The sequence below is a fragment of the Cataglyphis hispanica genome, chromosome 22, assembly GCF_021464435.1.
Source record: "Cataglyphis hispanica isolate Lineage 1 chromosome 22, ULB_Chis1_1.0, whole genome shotgun sequence".
Taxonomy (NCBI): Eukaryota; Metazoa; Arthropoda; class Insecta; order Hymenoptera; family Formicidae; genus Cataglyphis; species Cataglyphis hispanica.
In genome coordinates this window covers 2,775,813-2,794,544 of record NC_065975.1, presented here as the reverse complement: position 1 = coordinate 2,794,544, position 18,732 = coordinate 2,775,813, and the positions used below count along the sequence as shown (strand labels likewise).

Sequence of the window (18,732 nt, the reverse complement as noted above, 5' to 3'; positions counted from 1 at the left end):
GTTCGCGATAAGATCGCGTGCGAGAAAATTGCGTAAAAAACGAAATACAATGATCATCAAGAATTAAAACATCCCGAAGAGACAATAGTCGCCAAGATATATTATTCTGAACTTAACACCCGATGTAATTTTAACCGCCGGCGTTTCCGCGATCAAGAGCTCATTTAAGTGATCAATTAGGGTGGAGGCGATAATTCAATCTGTTCGCGGACGAGAGAAGTGGAGAATCGAAAGCGTATATTTGTGCGCCTCTTCATTCGGATTGATAGTAATGCTCGTTTCGTGCTCAAACATTGTGCATAGGAAAGTGTTTCTATGGAATTCGAGGATCCGTCGCATTATACCAGGGTGCGGCAACCACGATTAACAGCTAAAGCGCCCCTCCTACACATGTCACTAGCCGCACGTGTCATATGACATTGTGATTCTGCACGCGACATGCGAAAAGTCGATTTGTCCGGAAAGTTGCGGTTACACGGTTTTCTATCCGCGATTAATCTTAAAAAAATAAGCTAATTCTATTGTCTTCTCAACTAATTAATATTAACGTTAGGTACTGAATTTTATTAGATTCGAAAGTAATGTCAAAAAAGATTATTAATAAGATCTATGTTGTTATAAGAAAAAAATAAAAATATAAAAGCTTATCATACGAAAACAAGGTATACACGTGACATTAATTTATATCTATTAAATATTGAAATATAGGTTGCAAAATATAAAATATAAGAGTCGAACCGTACGCTAACACTGAACGCTATGCTTTTTTAAAAACATCGGATTGTCACATGAAGGAAATACAGAGGTTAAATATTTCAACGTTTTACTGCGCTTCCTTTGACAACGTAAAAGTTCGCCAGAAACGTACTATGATTCAAGTCAGATCAAGGGAGAGATACTTCAAACGCGTGGTAACTTTATCTTTTTTCCTATCCTATCGCATGGACGAAACCGAATCATCTCAAAGTTATCGCGCGATTTCCAGTTCGAAAAATCTGAAAGAGTTATCACATTTCCTCGGAGCCGAATCAACCAACGACAAATCTTCTCTTTTGGTCGAAGATAATCGACCGAAATTGTAAAACGGATTGAAGATGTGATGTCTATTTTTATGAATAGGCATTAAGATTTGATTATTCTGATCAAGTCACCCAAGAGAGACATCGGAATGAAGAAAACGTCTTCCCGTTCGCAATGAAATGTGCCAATACTTCCGTTTCTGAATTTCTAATATAACTTAAAAATTAGTGATGTAATTAACATTACAAAATGAAGAATGATCATTATCATAGATTACTAATATAACTGACCTTAATCTGATAATTGCCTTCGTTAGAATATGACTGATAACTTTCAATATTAAAATATAAATCATCGCAACATAATTATCGATTCTTGATGTAATTTCATGTGATAACGATTAGATTACCATTTTTTATGTCGGATATTTGTCCTCTATATGCGATAATCCATCTGTGTGACATTCTTCATGAAGACACAACAGGACAGATTGTCATACGGATGATCCAACTGAAAAGGAAACAAAGGGGACAAAGCTCCGAGGGTCGCGAAAAAGGAAGAGTTCGTTGATCTCCTCGCGCATTACGCTTCATGCTGTGAAGGCTTTTCACGCCCGCAAGACTATCTCACCTCCCAGAAATGAATTCCACCCAGAACTTTACGCCGATAGCTTCGTCATTCACCGGGTACTGCGGTACTGGATTGGAATCCTTCTACAATTGGTACTTACAGGTGCACGGATGGGCAAGTCTGTTTGTGTGTATATTCGGCTCGATCGCCAACGTCCTCAACATTGTTGTACTGACGCGTCGCGAGATGCAATCGCCCACCAACATGATCCTCACAGGTCTTGCCGTGGCCGATCTTTTCGTCATGATCGAATACATCCCCTATGCGATCCACATGTACATCTATAAACGATCCCGCAGAGATATGTTCAGCTACAGCTGGAGCGTCTTTGTATTATTTCACTCAAATTTCGCCCAGGTGTGTCATACGATTTCGATTTTCCTGACGGTGATCTTAGCAGTCTGGAGATACATAGCAGTGGCGCATCCGCAGCGTAATCGCGAGTGGTGTAGCAACAAGCGCACCTTCCTCGTGATCGCTTGCGTCTACATATGCTGCCCAATACTCTGCATACCGCTTTACATCAACACCGAGATGAGATCGCAAGTGGAGATGCTGGACGAGCAAGGGAAGAGCATAAATCTGACAAAGTTCCAACAGGCATCCAACGATACGATCGTGTCTTTTGAGGGCGCGACCAACACCACGCTTTACTTTGTAAGGCTCACCGAGACCCCGATAGGCAATGTTCTCAAGGACGTTAACTTTTGGATTTACAGCGTGGTTATTAAGCTGATACCCTGCCTGGCATTAACAGTGCTGAGTATCAAACTATTCAAGGTGTTGTTGGAGGCGAAGCGGAGGCGGAAAAAACTTACTACGAAGAATACAGCTATCAAGATGGGTAACGGTAAAGAGCACACCTGCGAGAAACCCAAGAAAAAAAGAAAAAGCACCGATAAAGAAAGACAAACTGACAGGACTACGAATATGTTGCTGGTGGTGCTCATGCTATTTCTCTTCACAGAAATGCCGCAAGGCATTTTGGGACTGCTCAGCGTTACATTGGGCCCGGGATTCGTCAATACGTGTTACGTCCAATTAGGTAAGATTGACACATATTAACTTTAATCACGGATCAAATATAATACTTATAAGTTGCGATTGTTTCAAGAAAAAAATCCTTATTAAACATTTCAATATTTTTCATATATAAAGATTTTTATTTTGTTGAGAGTTTCATAATTAAAAAATTTTACTTTCTAATTTATATATATATATATATATATATGCTAAACATATAATATTTATTGATAATTGTTTTGTCAATCAATATTAAACTCTTTGTTCGCGCTATTTGTATTTTTGGAAATCATTATCGATTTTTTTATTCAGTTTGTTCCGATACATACATAATATCAAGTTTAGATATAATATTCAAATGTATTTAGAATATTTAAAATTTTATTAAATATTTTTATGAATTATTCTTTTGCAAATGTCAATTTTTCATGAATTTTTATATTCTCTTTTATTTTAATCATCAGGATTTGCACTTTTATTGTATATGTATATCAAAATATATACTATTGTAAGCAATATTTTTTTTATTTTTTGCAATTGTGCATTCTTTTGTTTAAATTCTGTTTCATTTTGTTAGGATTAAAAGTAAAAAGTATAATTTAAAAAAATAAAATTTTATAAAGATAAACTTTGGGCGGAAAGAATTGCATTACTATTGAAAAATTGCCGAGTCAAATTTTAAATTCTAAAAGATAACAACTGTGCTATGCTATTACCCATTATATGTGTATTATTCGTATATGGGTTTATGTATGTTAGATACATTTTTACTTTCATTATATATTCTCAATTTCAATCACTTTGTATATAGCTTAGCAATAATGGATTTTAATGAAAATATAAATATATATTTGCTATCGATCATTTATATTTTATATAATTCTCTCTTGTATTACCTCGCAGTGTATCATTTCTAGCTAAAAGCTTTAATGAACGATTGCTGATTTATTTCAAGTGCAAAATTATTAGCTTCTTTTACGCACGATATTAAACGTCTCTATTATCTTGTATCTTAAATAATCCTATTGTATGTATTGTTGATAAGAAATGATATTAAAATAATATTATTTTTCTTCTTAAACCATGAGAGAGAAAAGGAGCCAGCGACAGAGAGTTATATTAACGAAAATTTCTCTCTTTATTAACGAAAACTGAGTTTACGCGATTCAAAAACAAAAAGATGATCCAATTTCATGCCGCGAAAACATACACGGATTTCCAACTTTGAACGAAATGCTGTAAATTTCCCAAATTTACTTATTTGCGAGATATCTCGTTTGCAGGTGCACTATAAATACGCCATTGCATTCGACATTTATGATAAAACTTCGACCATAAAAGTTCTTATCAAAAGTAAGAGAACGCAAAAATGACAGATCCATAATTTGTGTAAAGATCTCTCTCTGCAATCTCTCCATTTCAAATATATCAAAATAATTCAAAATAAAAATTTATTTAAAAGTTACCAAGAGAATATAATAGATGCAAAATTCTTAAGATTTTATATTTACTATTAATAATTAAAAATTATTCTACATTTAATTTAATTTTTAATTAATCATTAAAAATTAGTTAATTAAGTAATAATTTTATTTTACATTTAAATAAAAGAAGAAAAATATTTAGAATACTTGTCAAAATAGGAAATTTTTCAGAAAAATGATTTATGTTATATAATTGATGCTTTGTCTCGTTCTTGAAATATAAAATTGAGGCGGAAACGATATACAAGATCAAATTATACATTTCCCGAATATTAAATACGTTTATTTTACGTCATTAATATTTGCATCATCATCACAGTTAAACTGCGTTTCACATTATCATATATTAAATGTCGCTATAAAATCGTTACGAGAGTAAGTGATTGAAAACATAGCAAACCCTTTTATAAACAATAGTACATATATTAATATATTATTTTTCAATCATTTATTATCCAAGCTAGAGTATTTTTTAATACAACGTAATATACATTTCAGTTTATTGTATTACTTTTATAGAAAAACGGTTAGTACATTTCAAAATTATTATCACTAAAGTGTGTGAAAAAAATAGTTTATTAGATTATTAGATTATTTATTTTAATAGAAATCGTAAAAAAAATGATTTATTTTTCTTTATAGAAAGACCAAAAAAGAACTAGAGAAATAAGAAAAATAGATATAATGAAACAACAATTTAATATTGTTTATTTCTTTTCCTTTATATAACAAATGTGAAAAAAAATCAATATATCTCTCTCTTTCGTGCATAGAGCTTGTCACAAAATATTATAATATCAAAGATTCGGGAAGATCTTCACATAAAATGCGACAAATCTTCTCCGTAATATGATTCAAATATGACATAATATATTTTTACCCGATTTGAATTTTAAGCAGGAAAAAAAGAAACAAATACTTGCTTTCAAATATCAAAACTTTGCAAATATTTCATGTTATATGAAATTCCGGAAGTCCAAATCTCTCTCATTCTTTTAAAGTTCGGACTTCTCATTAATATGTTTGCACATCAAATAAATCCTACTAATTATTTAAAAAAATGACAGAAGAGCATATCTCTCATATCCGAAAGAAGATCGTATAATTCATTCTTTATTTTATTGCAATTATAATGTAGTTTTCTTTTGATCTTCATGATTTAATTGTCAAGAGCATATTCGTACTTTTTTGCGAAGTAGTTCTATAAAGAAAGAGATATGTGACATATATCTCATTATGATTTAGAATCTCACGCGATTTCATGAATATTTCTTACCGAGTCACCAACTCGCCTTTCTTTATCCTCTCTATGTTAGCAAAAAGTAAATTGGAGATCTGCATAATAGAATGCAAATTACATCGAACGCAAGATCAGAAAAAACATGAATCTTCATTAATTTTATCAGAGAGATATTTTATTGTACATTTGACCATAAATGTCATTTCTTATTATTTTTATACGAATCGTAATTACTGGAGAAAACTAGAGAAAAAAAATGTATTATTGCTTATATATGACATTAAGATATACTCAAATGACTTTATTTATTTAAATATCCACATTTTAGATATAAAAATTAATTATACATATTATATATAAATATATAATAATATATATAAATATATAATATATATATATATATAAATATATAAATAAATATATAATATATATAATTAGATATATGTATATAAATCTTATACAATATGTTAAACGCGCTTAAATTAAGAATTAAAAAATTTTCTCCAAGTTAATTTTCTTTTATCTAAGATCTTAGAAAAAAAAATATTTAACATCGAGAGATTGGATAAGTAAAGTAAATAAAAAGTTTTAAAATAATTTAAATATCAGAGGAAATTTTGAGTTCGTCTCATATACACATACATTTGAAAATTCTGCGAACAAGTGATTTTACACACCTACATTTTCATACAGTATAACTTTTGATATGCAACTAGTGTCTCATATTATATAATCTCGTTACATTTGTGTTCTATCTCCAATCGGCATATTCTAATTAATACACGTACTTTCATCAATATTGCGGTCGTATACAATCTACGTATATGGCAAAAGGAAAGGCCAACAGGCATCGCGTACACAAAATGTCGATACCCTACATACCGTACATACACCGATGTTATCCACTTCGGGATTTAACCTCGGGGTTTCGTGTAAAATAAAGCTTTCATCTCTCTCTGGCCGGCTACACACGGGCGACAGAAAGACGAATGGACGGTGTGTTGGTCTGACATACGTTTAAGCAGCATCTAGACGATAATAAAGCAATGCACGTGCAGTGAATTGACGCAATGTCGTCGCACATACGTGTGCATTGCTTCATGATTATCTACTGCTTTAACGCGCAGTAAATTAACGCGGCTTTACGCACCTTTTTGCTTCTTGTGTACAGACGGCCTTTATAAAGAAATAATTATTCGATTTGGGAAAAAGAACAAACAGGTAACTAAACCAGTCAATTTATTATAAATTTCTCGATCTATTTCTACTTTCATCATTTTTTTAAATAAAACAGTCCAAAGTTATATGTAACTATGTTCCTCATAAGACAATCGAATTAAACTTTGTGCTCGGAAACTGCAAATAAGTCGGCCGAAACTAATCTCACGCTCGTTCGCTCGAATATGCCAAGTTCATAATCTGGCGAACAAAAATATCTTCCACTTGCCAGTTTATTAGCAAATAGTACACTTTTGTTCATCATATCTTACATAGAGTAATCCCTTGATGTTCGAATTTCAATATACATCAATGTTGGTTCTGGGAAAAGTTTCGACATAAACATTTCACATCACGTACCGCACAACATTATGTGTTGCGCGAACGAAATATCTTAATGGGAGTGACATATGTACAAATATTGGCGCGTTTGGTAAAGAAAGAAAATTTGCATACAATTTTAAATTTGCATACGATTATTTGCATATATTATCCCACTGTCGAAAAACCAGCGCGAGAAACTCAACGTAACGATCTAATGTATTTGACAGGATTATTTTGACAAGACGTCAATGTATATACATGTACAAAGAGGCAAGCGTGGTATAAATAAAGTACAAAGAAATTAATCTGTCAGCGATGAAAAATGATATTAATAGAAGAAACGTTAAATAGAAAAAATTTACATTAACTTTTCCCTTTAAAATATATATATATATGTACATCAATTCTGAATACTGATTTCGACAGAAAATATAAATAAAAGTTTGAAGTTAATGTTTTTATGACACACTGCGTCTTTAACGATATCCAAAAAATTTTACTCACTTGATGTTATGATGGGCACGATAATAACTCGAGGTATAATTTCCGTTATCACAGCATTTATGGCATTTGCCGCTGTTGACTTCCAACAACAACAAACTTGCGTTCGTAACAGCCGTGTTATCGGGCATGTAAAACACATTACGACAGTTCGTATTGAATAATACTTTTATCCCTATTAACACGACGTTAACGGGCGGTTCGCGTTTCGCTAGCGTGATGGAGGGTGTAGTGCGGGATTCTTTAACTCCCCTGGCTGTACTTTGCGTCAACAAAGCGCATAATTTAAAAACAACAAACGCTACTACGCTTGCAACAACAAATGGAGATGGCTTTGCCAACGATCCTTTAACATATTAAATAGCTGCGAGTAACATATGTTGTCCTTCTTGTGCAATCTCCATTGAAATTACGAAAGCTTGATTAATGCACGTAATCAATAATACGTGGTTGAGAATGCGGGAAAGATAACAATGGGGCTTTTTCAAAATAATGAATTTATTATTTAAATTTTTCCAAACCATTTGGTGCCTCTAATAAATTCGCAAAAATATAAGAATGATCATTTTTGAGAGTGCAAAGCTCATATAATTCAAATCTCTGTGTGATGGAATAAAGTCTTAATGTGAAAATGTAATATTTTTCTAAAATTATATACAAAGAGACAATACTCTGTGTCTAAATCGGCCAAAAAGGGGATGAAGCATTTAATAGAAAGATTGTAAAAATACGAAAATAAATACGATATTATTAATATAACGTAACAGTAAAAGAAGATAACCAGAGTAGAGAGCATAAAGATAAATCGTATCCTTTTTAATGAATGATTCCAGTTAATAAGCGTACGAAAGCGTGCATAATTTGACGTGGCATTATAACAGCAAAAGGGAAGACACTGACAAGGAAGTTACTGATTCCGCAATAACTCCAACTGACATAAACGCGACATCACGTCGCGCATTATCTTGGCACGCTACTGGGAATAACGAGTACGATATAGCGCCATCCATGAAGGATGGCCAAGGAGAGAGTGTAGCTCATGAATAATAACACGTCATTTCCCCTTCTGTTCGTCAATAATAAACAGCTAACGAAATTGCGAGTAAAAGTCGTACCGACAGTTAGCTATGTGAAACAGGTGTTTCCACGTCGTGCGTATAAAAATACACTTTGCCACGTATACGCTTCTGCATACATTTCTGCATCGATATAATTAGCCTACAATACAAGAAATAATTTAATTCACGTATTGCATGCATTCTCTTACTATATATTTTTTGTCTTTTATCTCTCTTTTATCAATGAGAATTATACGTTAAAAGATAATGACAGACTATAAGGTATATTGAATACATTCCTCTCAAATATATTGAGCAACATTATTACAATCTATAATCATGTATTTAATGTGAATATATAAAAAAATAATCGTATTTCTTAAAAAAATGTCTTATATTAATAGTTACATACCCAATAGAATTAAAGTAATTTAGTTATGAATTTTACGAGTTTATCTTTGATACAAAATACGATAATATAAATATGAACTTGTCATTCATTTATTTTGTAAAATAACGAGAGAAATTTACCCTAAAAAAAAAAAATTCGATTGCATATATATTCTTATACGTCTACTAACAGTAACTGGCGTATTTAATCGAAATGGGACGTTATATCATCTTACTAAATTTGTTATAAGACGCTTCGAAACTTTATACTAGACCAGTGAATATAAAATATTGATATTACCATTGGCAAAGGAAATATAGTACTTAAGCAGAACGTATAAAGTTTTAACTTTGTTTTATAAATGACGTTTTTTACATAAGAGAACTAAGTCAGGACATCATAATGTAACGTGCGTGCCATGATGCTATGAATAAATATGAACAAAAATTTCTACACTTTTTAATACCATATTTCTAGTCAAGTGTTTCCTCTTTCTTTTCAGTTAAGTTATTAATTTTTATTAACAAGTAACTATTTGAATGATATCATTGCCAATCAAAAGTTGTCAAAACGAAATTAAATTGCTTTTCACGAAAGTATGATTTTGTCCAATAATAAATAATTTTAAACAAAAACTTTATAGATAATATTATCTCTTTATAGATATAATTATCTATAAAGTGATGATATTATCAAACTTTAATATAGCATCATCATAATATATATAATTTTATTATATCATAAATTGCTATTCTTTTAATAAATTGATATTTTTTTTCATCTACACACACACACACACACACACACACACACATACATACATACATGAAGATAATTCTAAAATTTCTTATATAGTATATGAATATGTTTTTATTCATTTTTAAAATCGATAAAAACGAAATTGAGTCACGTCATATTTTTTGCAAGATAGAGCCGACTGATTTACATGTTGTGTATTATTTCTATTTCAAAAGTCTATGGAAAAAATCTTATAATAGAAACATAAATTTAATAACGTCACCGTTACTTAAAAATAAAAAGAATGAAATGTATTGTGACACATGCAATTTTTATGATATAATTGTGTATAATTATAATTATATATAATACTTCGCATTAAACATTTAAATATTTCTATAAAAATTAAATTTCTATAACATTAAAATATCTTTAAAAATTTTTTATTTTAAGCACATTATTAATAATTTTAAACACATGAAATAAAAATATATTTAATGAAATGAAAAGCTTAAAAAAATACTTTAAGGAAAATATATAAAACTATTTGATATTTTCGTTTCACAATGCATAAGACCTGCGTCTCTGAAAGCATATCGATTTTCAACAAATAACTGAATCGCTCATAAATTTAAGATATGTAAAAAGTTACGCAGTTCTTGTACTTTGTCATCTTCGCGTGAAACGTAAGAAATATTTTCCAAGTTCACTAATAAAGAGTATGCACATCTCAGTTCAAGCGGTAACAGTATTAAAAGTTTATCCATTTTTTATAGATGCTACGTAATAGCATTAATTTTCTTTCTTTTATCTGCGAACTTTTTTTCATCTATCAATGTTTGATTAATGTATGCAATTTTTTTATAAGATTTAATATATGTATAAAAAATCATGTTCCGACAAGAATCCATCCATGAATCTTTAAAAATGTGGATCGTATTTATTATAATTTTTATAATATATATATATATATATATATATATATATATATATATATATATTATAATCCTTTTGTGTAATATCTGCATATTGTAAAACATTTCAAGTAAATATTAAATCAAATATTTTTCATTTTCTTTTTCATATTTCTAAAATATTACTTTTCCAAAATTATTTGATTTGTCTTTGACATACTAAACTGCTCTTTATGATAGTCAGTATTAAATTATAAATTAAGAAAACAATTCGTCATTTAAAAAGCTCTGTAGTTTCTCTACAGTATCGATGTACACATGAGGTTAATAGGAAATAGTTGAGAAAGCTCCACTATTATATCGTAATATCTCTTCACAAAAATTATGCTTATAAGTGGGCGGAAAATTCCTAACAAAACGCGTGAGAGCGTATATGTTCGTCCGTGCGGCAACATTTAACAAACGGCGAACATTTCACTGTAACGAGGTACAAACGTTAGACATCACGCTCAAACGTGTGGCATTATATCGTACGGTTATCAAAATACTGAGTTGAACCCAAATGAGGGCATAAAGACGCAAAGAAAAATAAAAAAAAAAAAGAAAGAAAGGAAGGAAGGAAGACATATTTATCTTTCGAGTTCTCGGTTTCTTTCTCTCCCGCTTGATCGGAAAATCAGGGAATCGATCATGTAACTTTTCCCTAGGGCGGAAACGTGAAAAGTTTCATGATCGATATCCATGAGAGAGTTAATTTTTTTCTGATCACACAAGAGGAGAATACCTTAATAGATTTAACGATGAAGATCGCATAAAACTATCCCTGGGGTTCTGTTCTCGTACTTTGTTCTTGCTACTCTACTACTGATTGAAAATTACTCAAATCTCGCTTACCGAGTGTTTCACGAATCCTATTGAAGAGGAGGAAGATACGTGTTCACATATACAATATGTACGCGCGGTGCTCATGTACGCACACAATGTCTTCCTTTTTTTCTCTCTTTCTCTTTCATTTTTTACACGAATGAGAGACAATCAGAGGAGTGAAAAAATATACTACGGAGTAAGTAGTATTATCTGAGAAATGGCGCGTAATCTCATTAAGGGAACAGTCTCTCACAATACTGTGTAATTACATAATAAAGCATTTTTCCTCTGATTTTAGCTGGTTTATTGCCATTTATTATTGAATCGTCTGCCTGTGGATATTTGAATTAGCAAAGATCGAGTTACACCAAAATTTTGAAATATAATTATTTTTGGAAAAATAGCACGCAATGTCATAAAGTGCTTATAGAATAAATTATTATGAAATACACAGTTTGGTGCATTGCCATGTGAACTGTTCGAGAGATCCGTATGATACATAATTGATTTATTTTATTAAATTATTATTAAATTTGTTATTAAATTATTTTTTTTTTGGCGAATTTTGATTCATGGTTTGAATCGAATTTCTATAGAGAATAATGAATCATACTTTGGACAAAGAAAAGATCTATCTTAACATAAGAATTAATAAAATTACGTATTAAAACGTTTCCTCTTCAACGATAAATAATTTACGTTAAAAGACAATGATATGTATTTCAAAATATTCGCTTGTAATATATTTTGACGTAACTATTTCTGTAAGAATACACATCTATATAATTTATGTTTCTATTTTTTTTTTTAAATGCATAACTCAAACACGATGTACATAAGTCGTAAGATTAAATATTTAATTTTATAAATCACAAACGCGTAATAAAAATATTCCACGTTTCTATCGTCTTTCTTATTACACGATAAATAGAAGCAAATGTCTCGAACAAAGCGTTATAAATGTTTGCCTTATTCCTATTGTTTGAAAATTACGCCGTTATTGTTTAAATATCTATGGAAATAAAAGAGATTGGCAAATGGCTGGATATCTACAAAGCGGAAAACCATCCCGAGATTTCGAACAAAGATATATGTACACTGGCGGGAATTCGATGATAATATCCACTCGTTCTATTTTCCTCTATTTTCACACTTCTGAAAACAATGGCAATGCTTCCCACTTCTTATTACGAGGATTCTCTTTCGTGTATATTTACTCGACGCTCGATACCAAGGTTCGGATCGTACTTATTACGTAACATCAAAACGGTGCGACCAAGGCAATAACAAAGGATACCGGGTGGTACTGCAAGCGAGGTCTTATTTGATGTATACTCGTATTGTACTCACTTCTATTATTCATGCCGTCTATAGTTCATGTTATACTTCAATAACAAAGGCTTTTTGCAAAATAAACACGGACGTATGCATTCCATCGTATTATACATAATGTGAGATAGCACGCGGAAATATCGGTAAATCGTGACATCGCAACTATAATCATAAAACCAAACGTATCATGAATAAATTATTAAATCGTCATTATTATATCTTAAGATTGTCTAAAATGTTGCCCACAAATTGTTTCACTTTTAATTTTTATTATTTAAAGACTCAATTCCGTATCAATCAAAAGATCTGTCATAAGAATCTGTTATAAGAATAAACAAAGTATGTAACACATATCAATTTGTAATAAGATTTAAATAATAATATATATTATATTAAAACATATTATATCTACTATAATACTCTTCATTTTCTAAGATACATAATTGTTACAAATTATTTTGGGAACGGGATATAGATGTAAGAAAATGTAAGAAAATTGGCGTGAAAACCCACGGCAGTTTCACGTCGAGTCACGGTGCTTTGACATTTAATTTATTCCGGGGGTACCTACCCGGGGTATGACGCAGCATTTCCCTATTATTTCTCCCGACAATCGTAAAACGTCGCGTTAAACTTAGCGTAAAACGCGGATTTAGGCAAACACCGCGCGATTTTGTTGTCTGCAACTTGCGGCGCGGTTAAAGTTGACTGGACGTGCTACACAAAGGGAGGGTAAAATTTGCGCATAAATATTGCGTAGCGCGCCAAAAGAGATCAAAAAGGAACGATGCGTATTCGCATTCCTGTCGCGTAACATGACGAAAGTTGAAATGTAACGCGAAAGAGACTTTTTCTTTTTTCGCTCGCCGAAACAAACGATCCATTTGTCGAACAACGTCATATACAACGTTTGCGATGTTGTATATCCAAGACTAAACAACATTACGCACGCCAACGACTTCGACATCGTTACAAAAATTGAATCGCATCTGCATCAGTCCTATTGACTCGACGAACGACAATGCTGATTCGTTTTACGGACGTGACGTGCTCCGTTGAAAGGGTAGCGATAATGTGATATGACGGGGGAATATTTTTCTTTAACCTTAAGAGAGAAAGAGAGAAAGAATAGATATAATATATCCATACTTTTTTATTTTTTTTTTAGTAATAGATTAAAGAAACAAGAATGCAATGTGGTATGCAAATGTGCTATGCAAATTTTTGAGCAAAATTTTAAAAGAATAAAAAACAACTTATTTTTTATAAAAATAGATAACTATTTTTATTTTACGATGATAAAATATAAAAATAAATTCAAAAATTAGAAAGTGTCTAAAATGATATATTATTTTAGATATTATTTTAAAGCTAATAATTAAAAGAAATTTTTATTGTTGTTACAAAATAAGTTTATAAATTCCATAAGAAATAATAGAAAAATTCTAGATTTAGTTCCGTTTCGAAATGATATTTGACAATTTTAATATCGTATATTTGCAATAAAAATGTCATAAAAATGCCAAAATTCATAGTAGTATCAATTTAAGCTCTTACGGAAAATATATTTATCTAAAATTAAATATTACCATATATTATTAAAAGTCAAAAAAATTCTTCAAGTTTATAAAATAAATTTATCATAATTTTATATAAAAATTAATTACCTTTTTTAATCTGTACAATCACTTGATGATTACAACAGTTTTAACGTAAGCCATTATTAATTGTAAATTTCAAAGTAATAATTATATATGACAAACATATAATACGAAATATGGTATTAAATTATTTTAAGCAAAACCGCTAAAGCAACGGCTCAGATTTACCAAACATTTGGATATTCATGTTTTTAGAGATAATATTCGCGCAGTAAAATGATGTATTATTATAATAAACACAGATTAAGATTTACACGGCGCACACATATATAATCTCATGTAAAAGCTCTCTGCGACCAGGAATATCATTTCGTTAATCACATGTAGTATAATATATAGCAAAATATTGAGCGATTTATTACAAGGATGCCATTATTTAACACGGAAGCGACATGCCATGCGTTTGAAATTTATACACTTTGCCGTTCCGGCGGAAGAATTCGTATCGGCACGTGAAAGCTTCCGTTCAATCTCAAACACGTGCCAAGAATCTATCTGTCCAGATGCATGCTTTTTCTCTTTCACGTATGAAGTGTTACAAAATACATCGCTTTATTTGTGACATTCCGATATTGACGGGCGTTTGTCGTCTTCTCGCGCGAAAAGTTTATTTTTAACTCGGCCAAGATCGAAACGCTCGCTCTGATTTTTTTCGAGTCACGCTATAAGTCTGAATTATTGCGTACTCGAGAAGATAAAGGAAGGGCCGCGCCTCTATCTCTTTAAAATTAAAAGAAAATGAATATTAAAGATGGTGAAAGAGAGAAAAAAAAAATAACAAAGTAAATACAGAGAGATATTTTCTTTTATAGAAAAAATTACAAAAAATAACTTTAGTAAAGCCTGCGGGATAAACTTCTACAAGCTTGCGAGACTTTCGGAATTTAACTTATATAGACCTTTGAATTAAAAAAAAAAAGCCGGATATAATGCACACTTGAAAAAAAGAAAGATTTTAATCCTAATCTAATCCACTATTATTCGACTATTTAATACATAAGCTTCTTTTTAAAAGAAAAAGATTTTTACACAAATTTTCAATTGTGATTTATCTTTCTATAAGATAAACTTAAAATGAAAAGTCAATAAATGAGAGATGATTAAAAGATTTTAATTTCCGAGTCAATTTCTTTAAAATCTCTCTTCTTTATCAATAAGAAACTTATAAATTTCAAAGGCAGAGTTCTCAAATTTGTTCAAGACTTTAAGAGTTATTCGGAAAAAGCTTCCAAAGATAAGATTCATTCTCAATCAATTTGAACTTGTTGCTAATCAAATTTCCTTTCTCGACAGGTGACGTGATAGACATCCTGACACTCATAAACTCGGCCATCAACTTTATTCTATATTGCACTATGAGCCGTCAATTTCGCATGACCTTTAATCAGCTGTTCTGCAGCCGATGGCGGCTGATAGACAGATGGATGGCGGTGCCCCATCAACCAATGGAGAACAACGGACATACGGGAACTAATCACACGGTGACCCAGGTCACTCAGGTCTAGCGCCGAAGAAACCAACGGACCTTTTGCTATCCGGTGTAAAGAGAGCTCGCTAATTAGCTCCCTTTCAGACACGCGTATTGCAAGTCCGCGAATTGAAGGAGGATGTTTCTTCCGCGATTCGCTACAGTTACTCGTGCAAACATAGCGCCAAAGCAAAGAGAGGTGAAATTTATTTGCTCGCTACTGCCACTGGTCCTAATTGCATCGTCATTGCGCGAACTTCGCAACACCCGAGGCGCTTTTCGAGCATCAGCTTCATCCCAGACATGCGACACACCAGATGTGTAACAAATATTTACTTAAGTTGGTTGGCCACTGTGTTTTTCCAATGTGTTTCTTTTCAATTTTGTACATTACTTATTTATATTACAATCAATCAGCGGATCATCGCACGCGTCCGATTAATTAACGATACGCACAATAATGTGTCATATTTAAAAACAGATGTGATAGGTATGTGAAAGCGCCGACAAGAGCTGCCAAATTATTATTATCGATGATAATTTTATAATGTGATCGTTTACATACGAGATATCTTTAGAGAGAAAGAGTTAAAAAATTTTCAATCCTCCAGTGATGGCACATAAGGAATGATGAAATTAATGAAAATAATCATGTGAATGATTATAGCCATTCGCAAACATCTCATTTTATTTCTACAAAATTCCTGAATTTTTAATTATTATATGTATGTACAAAAAAAAAAACAAAAGATTATATATCACTATGCAGCTGGTCTGTTTATACCCTCATCTCTGTTACAGTTTGAACGAGATTTCAAAGTTTGTAAAAAGTTAGACCATGAAATATATATATATATATATATATAAAGAGAATTATCTCGTAATCAAGCACAACATTCTTGTGATAAAAAAAATATTTGTCAAAAGATTACATATTTTTTACATCCAATTTCTAATAACTCTTTACGCGTTTCAATATCCATTTATACTATCAATTAATCAATATAATCAATTTTAATTTTATTTGTTTTATTTAGTTTATTCAATCAAAATTCTTGCCTATTCAGAGAACATACGTAATTAATAATTATGTTGGTTGTACACAACGGGACTAAATTCTATTTTTATAATTTAAATTCTATGCTTTATATATATATATATATATATATATATATATATATATATATATATATATACATGCGATAACAGAAACATTTAATCTATCGTGCGACAAGCAAATTATTCATAGTTAGCTAATAGAATTGCTTAATTGGAATGCAATAAAGCGCAACTATTAAATTAAGCTTAAATAGCTCAAAATTTGTAGTCAAAGATTATTACGATGCATCATGTCAAATACAATTCTGCAGTTAATGAAATGCAATTTTCCGCAGCTTACCTAACTAAACATTATAAATCAAAATGTGAGAAATGTTATTCTTGAGAAAAAGCAGTAGTTGCTTAAATAGCTTATAATCTTTAACGCAGATTGATGCGCGATAACATCTATCTCTCATATTATCGACTACTTCTTTTTGCTAGAGGCTTAAAAGCGATTATTTCTTTAAGATGTTTTTAGAAAACGTACGCTTAGTACTTATTTATCTCTATCATAATATCATTTGTTTGTTTAAAAAAAATATTTCAATTATCATAATATATATAATTTCACACCAAAAATAATTTTTTTTATAATAAAATTTTAAAAAAATGTGTACGTTCTCAATTAATCTATGTATTCGTTTAAAAAAATTTTTAATTGCCATTGGATATTTATATAAACTTTTTTAAAAAAATATTTCTCACAGCTCTTTACTAGGAAATACGCATTACCCGGGATAATAAACGTAAATAACAAATTAGTTTTACATGCAAAATCTAGAGACAAAGGATTGTGAATAATTTAAAGTAGAATAATTAAATACTCGCTTTCATTACATATGGATTAATTTGGCAAAAGTTGGCTTATTGTTTTTATCAACTTACAAAACAAATCAGCAACTTTATCATAAAATTATTCGAAAGCTGAGCCGTGAAAACGTGTGTACAGTGATTAACATAATTGACGATGCAATGCGAGAAGTAGAATTTGCGTCGACCAAAGGACAGATCTTGCTTTGCGATTCATATTTATGCAATTAAATATTAAAAAAGAATCTTCTTGATGCAACTTCCTCCTCTTTTGCTCAAGCTAAATGTAAATTATGTTGATAATTTGCATTTTACCTTCAAAAAGTAACAAAAAACCTTTATACAAAGTATTTTTTTTTTTTCGCCACCTTGTGTTCCTTTTAATGCAAGAAACGTTCTGCGAAAATTATTATAATTGATAAAATAATTTTCCAAAATTTTTAATTTTGCAATTTACAACTGTAAAAAAGGGATAAAGACAATTACGATACAATAATGACATTGTTCTTGTTATTAACCGAGATTTATGTATATCATTAACATCATAAGCAATTGCATTCATTAAAGCAACAAATCAGTTATATTTATTTCCTTCATAAATATGTATTTTTATTGATTTACTTACACTTTTTACACAAAAAATTTGAAATATGTATATTTTATTTTCTTATTTAAATGCTCGTAATATTTAGCAATATTTTTTTTTTTATACATTATTTATTTTTTATTATTTTTATACATTTTTAAACTATTAATGTATATAAATTGGATATATGAATGTATCCAATTTTTCATGGAAAAATGTATATATTTTCACATCCTTCTGCCAAATTTTTATAAATATATCTAAAATTGTTTAAGATATGCATTTTTATCTCTCATCGGGCAATAATAAATTAAACTATTCGATCAAATTTATTCAAAACAAAGAGTCTTGTAATATCAAACGTTC

At 30.5% G+C, this 18,732-nt stretch overlaps 1 protein-coding gene across 1 annotated transcript; it reads left to right on the top strand.

Annotated features, from left to right (window-relative positions):
* Positions 1 to 1,502: 1,502 nt before the first annotated feature.
* LOC126857671 (G-protein coupled receptor dmsr-1) lies at positions 1,503 to 16,381 on the top strand. Its single transcript, XM_050607319.1, has 2 exons — positions 1,503 to 2,695; positions 15,695 to 16,381. The coding sequence occupies exons 1-2, from the start codon at positions 1,660 to 1,662 to the stop codon at positions 15,904 to 15,906; spliced, it is 1,248 nt and encodes a 415-aa protein (XP_050463276.1). The 5' UTR covers positions 1,503 to 1,659; the 3' UTR covers positions 15,907 to 16,381.
* Positions 16,382 to 18,732: the final 2,351 nt, after the last annotated feature.